At 40.5% G+C, this 12388-nt stretch overlaps 1 protein-coding gene across 1 annotated transcript; it reads left to right on the forward strand.

Annotated features, from left to right (window-relative positions):
- The first annotated feature begins 5677 nt into the window (after positions 1-5677).
- Positions 5678-11930, forward strand: LOC141113767 (keratin, type I cytoskeletal 19-like). The gene is made up of 8 exons (XM_073607047.1): positions 5678-6400; positions 7811-7893; positions 7975-8131; positions 8478-8639; positions 9209-9334; positions 9491-9711; positions 10568-10602; positions 11833-11930. The coding sequence occupies exons 1-8, from the start codon at positions 5678-5680 to the stop codon at positions 11928-11930; spliced, it is 1605 nt and encodes a 534-aa protein (XP_073463148.1).
- The last annotated feature ends 458 nt before the right edge of the window (positions 11931-12388 follow it).

A 12388-nucleotide genomic window follows, 5' to 3' on the forward strand; every position in this document is an offset into this window, starting at 1 on the left:
GACATTTCAAAGGAAAAAAAGTTATTTAAAACTACTCGCGGCTATTAATGAATTGCCGGTCCTACAATACACATAAAAGTTCATTGATAAAAACGGCATGGGAATTCCCCACAGGGGAACCCAGAACCAAAATTTTTAAAAAAATGGCGTGGGGGGTCCCACTAAATTCCATACCAGGCCCTTCAGGTCTGGTATGGATATTAAGGGGAACCCCGGACAAAAATTTTTTTTTTAATGGTGTGGGGGTCCCCCTCAAAATCTATACCAGACCCATCAGGTCTGGTATGGATTTTAAGGGGAACCCCGCGCCAAAATATTTAAAAAAATGGCGTGGGGTCCTCCCAAAAATCTATATCAGACCCTTATCCGAGCACGCAACCTGGCAGGCTGCAGGAAAAGAGGGGGGTGAGAGAGCGCCCCCCCTCCTGAACCGTACCAGGCCACATGCCCTCAACATTGGGAGGGTGCTTTGGGGTAGCCCCCCAAAGCACCTTGTCCTCATGTTGATGGGGACAAGGGCCACATCCCCACAACCCTTGCACGGTGGTTGTGGGGGTCTGTGGGCGGGGGGCTTATCAGAATCTGGAAGCCCCCTATAACAAGGGGACCCCCAGATCCCGGCCCCCCCCTGTGTGAAATGGTAAGGGGGTACAAAAGTACTACTACCCCTACCATTTCACAAAAATGTTAAAAATGACAAGAGACAGTTTTTGACAATTCCTTTATTTAAATGCTTCTTCTTTCTTCTATCTTCTTTCTTCTATCTTCTATCCCCGCCCCCTCTGATGTCACAGGAAATGCCACAGGGAAGTCCTCGTCAAGTCCCTGTGCGTCAGAGGGGGCGGGGTCACCGGGTTGCCCCCCCTCCATTATTTAAGAACCATCAGAAGACGAGAAGCGCCACACAGCGGGAGCCTCCCATCATGGTGGATGCTAGGATCTGGGGGTCCCCTTGTTAAAGGGGGCTCCCAGATTCTGATAAGCCCCCCACCCGCAGACCCCCACAACCACTGGGCAAGGGTTGTGGGGATGAGGCCCTTGTCCCCATCAACATCGGGACAAGGTGCTTTGGGGGGGCTACCCCAAAGCACCCCCCCAATGTTGAGGGCATGTGGCCTGGTACAGTTCAGGAGGGGGGGCCGCTCTCTTATCCCCCCTCTTTTCCTGTGGCCTGCCAGGTTGCGTGCTCGGATAAGGGTCTGGTATGGATTTTTGGGGGGGCCCCCACACCATTTTTTTTTACATTTTGGCACGGGGTTCCCCTTAAAATCCATACCAGACCCTTCAGGTTTTTTTTAGATTTTGAGGGGGACCCCCACGCCATTTTTTTAAAATTTTGTCCGGGGTTCCCCTTAATATCCATACCAGACCTGAAGGGCCTGGTATGGAATTTAGGGGGACCCCCCTCGCCATTTTTTTTTTAAATTTTGGTTCGGGGTTCCCCTGTGGGGAATTCCCATGCCGTTTTTATCAATGAACTTTTATGTGTATTGTCGGACCGGCAATTCATTAACAGCCGCAAGTAGTTTTAGATGACTTTTTTTCCTCTGAAATGTCATTTTGCTGTCAGACTGTTCTAAACACGGGAAACATGCGCCCCTTTACAGGCATACTATAGACACCCCCCAGGTATGAAATCTAAAGGAAAATTACACTTTTATGCCGCGTACACACGGTCGGACTTTTCGTCTACAAAAGTCCGACAGCCTGTCCGACAGACTTCCGGCGGACTTTCGGCGGACTTGCAGCAGACTTTCTAACGAATGGACTTGCCTACACACGACCACACAAAAGTCCGACGGATTCGTACGTGATGACGTACACCGGACTAAAATAAGGAAGTTCATAGCCAGTAGCCAATAGCTGCCCTAGCATGGGTTTTTGTCCGTCGGACTAGCACACAGACGAGCGGATTTCGGGGTCCGTCGTAGTTACGACGTAAAGATTTGAAGAATGTTTCAAATCTAAAGTCCGTCGGATTTGAGGCTGAAAAAGTCTGCTGAAAGTCCGGAGAAACCCACACACGATCGGATTACCAGCCAGCTTTAGTCCGTCGGCGTCCGTTGGACTTTTGTAGACGAAAAGTCCGACCGTGTGTACGCGGCATTATTGTTTCACTTTAAGCATTATTAAAATCACTGCTCCCGAAAAAACTGACGTTTTTAAAACTTTTTTTTGCATTGATCCATGTCCCCTGGGGCAGGACCCAGGTCCCCAGACACTTTTTATGACAATACCATGCATATAAGCCTTTAAAATTAGTACTTTTGATTTCTCCCATAGACTTTTAAAGGGCGTTCCGCGGCTTTCGAATTTTTCGAACACCCCAAATTGTTCGCTGTTCGGCGAACTAGCGAACAGCCGATGTCTCTGACATCCACCAGCTTCGTGATGTAGTCATGGAGGAGTGAAAGAGGACTCCAGTGGCAACCTGTAAACTCCATGCCCAAGAGGGTTAAGGCAGTGCTGGAAAATAATGGTGGTCACACAAAATATTGACACTTTGGGCCTATTTTGGACATTTTCACTTAGGGTCGTACTCACTTTTGTTGCCAGTGGTTTAGACATTAATGGCTGTGTGTTGAGTTATTTTGAGGGGACATAGAATTTACACTGTTATCCAAGCTGTACACTCACTTCTTTACATTGTAGCAAAGTGTCATTTGTTCAGTATTGTCACATGAAAAGATATATTAAAATATTTACAAAAATGTGAGGGGTGTACTCATTTTGTGAGATACTGTAAGTCCTAGTTGATAGAGTGGTCAATTTCAAAAACTTTAGTACATTAACATGATGCATCTTTATTGACTTGTTTCATCAGTCCAAAGACCCATGGTGATCATTTCTGTGCCCTCTGCCTGTGATATCTTGAACCCTTGAACATTTTGCATGATCGTTGGCTGTGAAGGAAAAGGAGACAGAGGTTAATTACAATACTATCCAATAGACATAGGCTCAGGCGTGATTGGGATCCTAGTCCCAACCCACTTGCCCGATCTCGCCAGGAAGCCGACACTGCACACCGCTAATCACAGACAGTGAGATGTTTCCCGGTCTGTGCAGTTGCGGACCGGGAAATAACTCACTGCCTTTGATTAGCGGTGTTCAGTGTTGGCTTTCTGGTGGGATCGGGCAGGTGGGTTGGGACTAGGATTCCGAACACACCTGAGCCCATCTCTACTATTCCATATAAACATTTTGATTTTCTATGGTTTTGAAATGGTCCACCCAACTAACGTATAGGTTTAGATGAAATTATTAGTAATTAGAAGTAACTCCAAAAAAGGTTTATGTTTCAGATTATAGTTCCCATATCTGGGGTAAAAAGTTGCTTCCATTCCACTATGTTTCCATTGACCAGACTTTGAGCTTATATGCCAACTGACAGGTTGGCATTGGTGGTTTCGTACATTTGTATGGATTTTTTTGCTAAGGATTTTATTGTAGTAGTAGGGGGTCGCCACAATCCTCTCAGTTAAAGCAAAGTTCCTCCCAAAAGTGAAAGCTCTGCTTATCTCTCTCCTCCCCCCTGCCAGTGCCAAATTTGGCTCCTTTCAGGGGAAGGAGGGAGTGGGTACCTGTTTTTGACAGGTACCCTTCCCCACTTCCGAGAGTGGAGTGGGGATGGAAGTTCGGCCCCCCTCCTCCTTCCCCCGCCGCCAGGCCATTCAGAAAGTGCAGCGCTCTTCACGCATGCACAGTAGGGACCTGGCTGTGAAACTGAAAGGCTTCACTGCTGGTTTGCCTGGCATGACGGTGCCAGTACCCAAGAGAAACATTGGCTGGGGTGCCGACATCGCTGGTTTTCAGGACAGGTAAGTGTCTTTATATTAAAGTCAGCAGCTACAGTATGTGTAGCTGTTGACTTTTAATTTTTTTGATGGGGGGAGCAGGACTCCGTTTAAATAATGCATTTACTTATTTATTAATTTTTATATCTCTGAGTCTTGTGGGGATCACAGGGAGAACAGGCTGGGCATGTCAGTAAGTCAGTTCCCACTTTGCTTGCCTTGGACTCCAGTGTTTTCTAGGTTAAGCCAAAGCATTTCTAGGTCAGTTGGGAGAGGTAATACTGGCAACATGTTGTGGGCCTGCCACAGTGTCTGGTGTCAGTTGGACATGTATAGTCACGTTTATTTTTTTTTTTCAGAGAATAGATGCAGGTACTCCTTCCTTCAAAGACACTCCTTTGTCTTTGCCCCTACCCACCTTGCAGTACCACCGCTTTTAGAGAATACAGAACCAAGTATAATTTTGTGGTGCTAAGTGATTTATATAGAATGTGTTAATAATAACTAGAAAAACAGTAATCCCAATAGATCCCTGCAGCCAGTAACAATAGACCCCTGAGAAACAATAGATCCACCCTAGCAACAATAGACCCCCCCACCAGCAACAATAGATCAGCTAGCAGCCACCATCAACAGACCCCTCCCTCAGGAGTACCCCCCAGCAACAAAATATCTGTCACCAGCAACAATAGACCTCCCCAGCATTATTAACCCCCCATCAACAATAGCTCCCCCTCATGACAATAGATCTAACAGCAGCCAGCATCAATAAACCCTCCAGCATACACCTGCACCCCTTGCCATTACATACATTTAGTGCTGGAGGTGCCGAAACTGCATTTCCCCATGTTTGTACTAAAAAAGTCCTCTATATGGTACATCTGTCAAGTGGCATCAGTATCTTCAGACAACCTAAGCCTGTAGCTATTATTTCAAAGGACCAATAGCTGTAATTCAAGGTGCTCTTGGACAGCTAGGTTTTCCTAGCTGTCCAAGGGTCACAGGAGTGCAGAATTAAACAAACTCCTGTGACTCACAGGAAAAGTAGGGCCAAAAGAGCCTTAGTCCTCTTCTCCTTTAAAGTTAGATTATTATGACCATTGGGACAGGGGCATTAAATGGACAACTTTTGCTTTTCTGCCATTAATTGAAAACTGTAGGTGCTGATCTATTCTGCTTATTAACTTTGATTTTCAGCACATGTGCACAGGCAGCACAAGAGTACTAAACACGTTGAGAAAAGTCCTAACCATGCTTATTTCATTGCTCAGTTGTTTACCAATGGTCAGAAACTCCCCATTCTTGCTCAGCACAGCCTGAAAGTGGGTCCTCTTTCTTCTACTTAATTGCTAGACAATTTGCCATAACTTCCTCTGAGCCACAAGTTTTTGAAAATGGCCTTTTCAAACTCCTACCATGTCTGAATTTTTGCTTCTGCAAATTTGCGTGCTACCGCCTTCTTGATTTAGGTATTTCAGACCTGATTGATCAAATTAAAAATAAATCTGATGCTTTGTGTCCAGCTTTAGACCATCTGCATATTGTGATTAAACGTTTCATTAATTTATGATTACAATATTGCATTTTTGAGTGTTTTATTTGAGGTGTGTTCAGCCAAGTCAGTCAGATTTTCCTTTATTGTTATTTCTTTAGGGTGGAGTGAGCAAAAGTTTCTAATGAGCTGGACAGCAATAAATTAATTATTTTGAAGTTGTTTAACAATTGTCTAATGTTTTCCAAGCAGATTACCAAATGTTTAATGTTAAATCCTCATGTCAAGCATATAAAGCAGTGGATTGATGAGCAGTCACATACTTATAAACATTAACATTAGCAATTAATGTTTCATGGCACTCCCAGTTTTCCATATATAAAGGAGCAGAATGAATGGAGAACATATTGTGAAGGACATCCACTTAGAAAAGCACACTTTTAGGTCATCTGTTCCACTCACATCTGTCATCATGAGTTACGGTGGTCACTCCTCTGCTGGATCACACCATGGAATCTGCCATGTTGGTAGTCATCTGTCTAATATCCCAAGCCACACATATGGTGTTCATCATGGAGGATCTTCAATTAGCCATCATGGAGGATCCCACTCTTCTCACCACCATGGGGGATCTCATGCTTCTCATCATGAAGGATCCCATAATTTACATAATGGAGGTTCCCTTACTTCTCATCATGGAGGCTCCAACAGATTCCATTCTACAGGTTCTCTTAGTTCTCATCATAGAGGATCCAATGCCACCCACCATGGAAGTTCCCATAAAGTCCATCATAACGATCACTATAGAGCCCCCAGTGTACATGGAGGATCAGGAGGCAAAGGAATCTCCATATCCAAGCACGTTCATGGAGGTGCTCACAGCAGCAGCCATAAAAGCATTATTAGCCATCATGGTTTGTTCAATGTCAATGAGAAGGAAACCATGCAGCATTTGAATGATCGCTTGGCTACCTACCTAGACAAAGTCCACTCCCTAGAGCAACAGAACGCCCAGCTTGAGAGGAATATCCGGGAGTGGTATGAGAGGAATCAGCCCAGCTCTTTACCTGACTACAGCTGCTTTTTCAGAATCATTCAAGAGCTTCAAGGCCAGGTAAATAAAAGAATTGGTCTACATAAGTGGTATGATAATTAAGAAATTATTTTGATACATATTTTTTTGATGAACACTAAATCTACACAAATATTGTAGTAATTAAGTATTTATATTTTTTAAACTCACACTGACACCTACATATTTAAATTATAAAAATAGATTAGATTAGATTAGGTATCTAAAGTGATACCAGATGAGACATTTTATACAGCACCAGAAATAGATCTCAGTGCATTTTGTTCATGCTATCTGGCACTTTCATGTAGACATGTACTGAAAAAAAACATGATTTTAGGACAGTATGAGGTTTATTTACTAAAGCTGGAGAGTGAAAAATCAGGCTCACTTCTGCATAGAAACCAATCAGCTTCCAAGTTTTATTGTCAAAGCTTAATTGAACAAGCTGAGGTAGGAAGCTGATTGATTTCTGTGCAGAAGGAGCCTGACTTTGCACTCTCCAGCTTTATCAAATGTATTGAATGAATTTGCAAGATCAACAAGCTGTTAGATTGAAAAAAGAGAACTAACCACATGTGTAAGGGTTGGTAAACCGTAATATATAATATTTTGTTTTTAGGTTCAGATATGCTTTAATATAGCAGCCATTTTAGACTGAAAAGACGCTATAAAATATTCAACATTAGTTTCCTTCAACAGGATTATTGGACTTTGCACTGTACAGCATTAATTAGAAGGTTAGTCCAGACAGTGCTGGTGTTTTAGTGGTTGGTAAGTACTGGGGAGGTAAACCATCTGATAATACCTCCAGTGGCCATTATGATGGTTCCCTACTATCCCTGCTGGAACACATAAAAGTTGGCAGGAACCCCTAAAATCCAAGTTTTGTGAACAGAAATTATGGCAGGGAGAGCTCATTGTTGGGGTAGAGTGCTTCTTCACATATAATGCGGTGACCTGTGTTTTTCCACACTGGATCAACACCAGGTTACATAGAAAATAATTGTTCCCCATTCACACCACAACACTAGTGTGATGTGTCTTACGGAAAAATGCAGATATGCTGCATTTTTCTGAAGCACACTGGATAGCACTGGAGGACACTGCAGGGCAGGGCACTGCACCTCTGTGCAAAGACCTAAATGGAGTATACACTTTCAATAAAGTAAAAAAAAAAAATAGGTAAACAGTGCCTTGCGTTGTAAAATGCAAGGCACTGCTAATAACCCTTGTCATACAGCAGATACCAGTTGCATGCTAAATGGGAAAGTTTTAGCATATGGCTAGTGTGAAAAAACCCTTAAATCATGTTACAGTGCAAGCCATACTAGATATGCAGCTTAACTTACATACTAGATAAACCAGCTTAACTGATACAGTGGAAAGTTAAGTTTATTACATTGTATGAATTTACCCTTTGTAATAAATAATTGACTCCAATATTTTTAGATCTCCTCAACATCTGTGGAAAATGCCAGGATTGTATTACAAATAGACAATGCTCGTCTGGCAGCAGATGACTTCAAAAATAAGTAAGCCTTTCCATATTTAATGTCCTTCATCCTTATTATCATTATCAGCATTAATTGCTTTTGTTTTCCTTTTGTCACCAGGTATGAAATGGAACGCCAACTGGCAAGCAGTGTTGAGGCTGATGTGAATGGACTTCGTATACTCCTAGAAGAGCTGAACAGGGAAATATGTCAGCTACAGGCACAAGTAGAAAATCTTCAGGAGGAACTGCAGCTGATGAAGAGGAACCATGGGGAGGTAGAATGCTTGCTACCCATTTTTCAAGCTAAATCAGACATTAATATGAAGAAAAATAATGTTGAAATCACTTTTGCTTTAGTCGTATGCAGCCATCCTGGGCCATATGTGGAAAATTGGCAACTTTGACACCTTTTTTTAATCTTTTTATCTTTTTTAGTTGTCAATTGCCTTAAATGTTCTCAGAAATGTCTCAAACTATTCTCAAATACATCTAAAAGCCCACTGCATTTGCACATTGACATAATCCTAAATGCCAAGTCAAAACAGGTCCTAAAGCACACAATATGAAGATCTCCAGAAATGCACCCATCATACTACTTGTTTCTAACATTTTTATTTACAGGAAGTCAACGCTTTGCAAGCTCAATTGGGTGCCAGGGTCAATGTGGAAGTGGATGCTGCACCATCTGCTGATATGAATAGAGCATTGTCTGAGATCAGAGAGCAGTATGAGAATCTAATGGAGCGAAATCTGAGAGAGGTGGAGACTATTTTCCGTCAAAGGGTAAGTCTATTTGTAGACTAAAAAAGTTTGTTAAACCTGTTAGAAAAATAGTGTGATAGCTATCTATTAAATTTTGATCATTAGGCACTATTATTTCATGGTTATATTCCAAAAAACAATTAATATTGATGAGAACATGATTGGATTTAATGCTCAGATGTACTGTACCATTCCAGTATTCCCATTACACTGAAGATCAGGACTACTGCTCTAATACAGAGATCTTCTGTGGTCTACCACATCCCTTGCACAATCACAACTACTCTGGCCAAGTGGCCATGCTCATGCTTCCTGATCAGGAATTTGAGTGTTGGTGTACAGTACAACTGGGCTTTAAGGCTGTTGTCTAAGGACACAAAGGAAAAAAGGCAGTGGCATAACTTAAAAGATAATAAAACTAATAGAAAAGTACAAATCAACTTAAGTCTTGCTGTATTAAAAATGAGTACTATGTTTCTTCACAGAAGATCAGAAATAAACCTTCTTTGGCTTTATATGTAAAACTATATGGAAATCAGCCTCCGTATATTAAAGGGAAAATGACTCTAACAAATGTTCTGTTTATATAGACTGAAGAATTGAATCGTGAAGTTGCTTCTGGTTCTGAACAACTCCAGTCTGTTCAAACTGAAGTCATTGACTTGAGACGTACCATCCAAACCTTGGAAATTGAACTGCAAAGCCAGCTCAGCTTGGTAAGTTTTATTACCAGTCAATCAATAAAGTTTGTATCAAGGGCCAGTTGCTCATAGTTTAAGTCTGTGTGGGTCTTCAGTTCATTCTGCAAATACTAACTCTATGTACTATAACATTTTGTTATTTTGTATAAATCTTTCTTTATCCTTTCCCAGAAATCTGCTCTGGAAAACACTTTGGCAGAGACAGAAGGCACATTTGGGTCTCAACTTGCCCAATTACAATGTTTGATCAACAATGTAGAGTCCCAGCTGACCCAAATCCGATCTGATCTTGAACGTCAGAAACAGGAATACAAGATCCTGATGGACCAAAAGACTCACCTCGAGATGGAGATCGCCACCTATAAGCGCCTATTGGAGGGTCATGATATCCAGTATGTATTTCACACAGGACAAGTAACTGAACTAATATTCTTTAAAATATGTAGGTCTTGTGGACATAATGCTATCTGGGAAGTGTGGCATCTTCGTGACTCGACACTTCTTTTAGCTTTTATAATTAGTTGGACAACTGCTAGGTCCCAGATATGCTGCATGAGGGCTCTGTGTCTCTTTCTTGTTTTTTCCTTTCTGATTTTTACTGTGTTCCACTTGATTCTATAATTCTTGTGACTATTATACCCTGTTTTTCATTTCAATTCACGACTTGTTTGAATATCCATACCATTTTGGCATTGTTTGGCAATATAAAATGTTACAGTTGTGTTTAGCCTCTTGAGATAACTTTATTTTGACTTGTGATATACGCTACTTTCAATTAGACATGAAAAGTTCCCTCGGTTCTTTAGCTGGGCTCATTGGTTTTCACCAGTAAACAATATATGTAGCAGGCAATGCTAATGTAACTATGATGCCCCTACCTTTTTCTACGAGGTCCTTCCAACTGATGTAATATGTACTGCTTATTGCCTTAAGGTTTATCCTTAAACTTTGATTTTCTATTAAAAATAGTTAATTCTAAAAAAAAAAAAAAACAATATGCAGGTCAAGTTAAAGCAACACCTTTTCACATTAAATCTTAAAAAGGAAAGAAATAATGTTGCTATCTGAATGTATTTGCTATAATATGCAATCAGCAATCACAACAGAACAATATAATAGCTTAAGACCAAACAGTCCATCAATTGTTTCTATTTTGTTTATCAATATATTAGTTAAACCAAGCCATACAGAATTGTCAGAATACCATATATTTCTTCATTAATTGTTACCATGTGTTTTAATTTTCAGCACTTCAAATCAAAGTTTTCTAGGAGGCAGTCATGGTATGTAAACATATATTGACTTAAATGGCAGAACATGAACTTGTAGAAATGTAGAATGTAAAATATGAGAAAAATGTAAACAATGACCTGGTCATTAGTGGCATTTAGACACCACCATATAGGGTCCCATAGCAAATAATTGAAAAGAGCACACCATCTCTTTAATCTCTATCTTAATGGCATTCATTTACTGATACCCAATACCAATTACTTTAATCAACAGTCTTATGCCCCGTACACACGGTAGGACTTTGTTCGGACATTCCGACAACAAAATGCTAGGATTTTTTCCGACGGATGTTGGCTCAAACTTGTCTTGCATATACACAGTCACACAAAGTTGTCGGAAAATCCGATCATTCTGAACGCGGTGACGTAAAACACGTACATCAGGACTATAAACGGGGCAGTGGCCAATAGCTTTCATCTCTTTATTTATTCTGAGCATGCGTGGCACTTTTTCCGTCGGATTTGTGTACACACGATCGGAATTTCCGACAACGGATTTTGTTGTCGGGAAATTTTATAGCCTGCTCTCAAACTTTGTGTGTCAGAAAATCCGATGGAAAATGTGTGATGGAGCCTACACACGGTCGGAATTTCCGACAACAAGGTCCTATCACACATTTTCCGTCGGAAAATCCGACCGTGTGTACGGGGCATTACTCTCTAAACATTTATTCTATCCAATAAATTTACAAAAATGCTATCTGAAAATCACATTGCATAAATCACTATGTAACCAGATATTTCTAGGCCATTTTGCTAATCAGTTCCATAGCAGTCACATTGTCTGCTGTGAATTTTGAAATGCCCTTGTATATGTGACAAATAGCATTTAAATGACCCACAATAGTTTTTAACTGTAAAAAAGTAGAATAGTCTTGCATAGGAATTGATTTTAGATTTAGACTGTTTCCAAAAAAGTTGGGTAAATTCATGAAACTACAAAACATAAAAGGCTAACTACATTTTAAAAAACATAGTTTAATGTAAAGTTTCTCAACCTTTTTTTTTACTAAATAAATACATTTCAGGGTACTCCTGCTAAAATCAATATATCTACAAATTATTGTACATAGGCTGGTTTCACAACCTGACTAGTTATGTAACAATAACAATGATAATTGGAATATGGTGGATTGATATATAAAACATTGACAATTTGCATCTCTTTATAATGTGCCCTAGATCATTAATAATCTTAAATATTGTATCTTCTAATTTCAGGATCTCACCACGCAATGAAGCTTCAACATGCGACTAGCCACACTCATCATAAACATCATCAAAGTCATCAACATCATAATCACCATAATGTATGCTAATGTGTTTCTATATCTTCTGGAGAACTCTGTGGATAATAGTATCTCTAGAAAGTCTTTTGGTGTCTTCTTCCTATGTGGTCTTCGGGATCTCCTTTCCTAGGCAAAACTTGGCATGAGACACTAACTTTATTCACCAAAATACTCAGTAGACACAACTGAAATTATGCAAGGTTTAGGATTAGTTAGATATCTGTTCATCTTTAGAGGTTGGTGGTAAACTTTTGAAGTTTACCTAAGTTGTAAGTTAATTTCAAGCTGTTGACCTACGTGTTACAAAAATTATGGATTTCTGGCCTTTGAACACTTTTTAAAGATCCAAAATGAATGAAGGTATTTTAGTCTATCCAGCATTTTTTAGGGATTACATTACGCAGGAGCATAAGTTTTGACTTTCCATTCCCTTTTCTGGAGCACATTTAATATTTTTAGTGCCCATTCACACCATCTTGTTACAAAAA

This window comes from Aquarana catesbeiana, linkage group LG12 (assembly GCF_042186555.1).
Source record: "Aquarana catesbeiana isolate 2022-GZ linkage group LG12, ASM4218655v1, whole genome shotgun sequence".
NCBI classification, from domain to species: Eukaryota; Metazoa; Chordata; class Amphibia; order Anura; family Ranidae; genus Aquarana; species Aquarana catesbeiana.

Coding starts and splice junctions, on each gene's coding strand:
- LOC141113767 (XM_073607047.1), top strand. CDS start 5,678: ATGAATGGAGAACATATTGTGAAGGACATCCACTTAGAAAAGCACACT. Junction 9,712..10,567: donor TTGGAGGGTCATGATATCCA/GTATGTATTTCA, acceptor TTTAATTTTCAG/CACTTCAAATCAAAGTTTTC. Junction 10,603..11,832: donor TTTTCTAGGAGGCAGTCATG/GTATGTAAACAT, acceptor TTCTAATTTCAG/GATCTCACCACGCAATGAAG.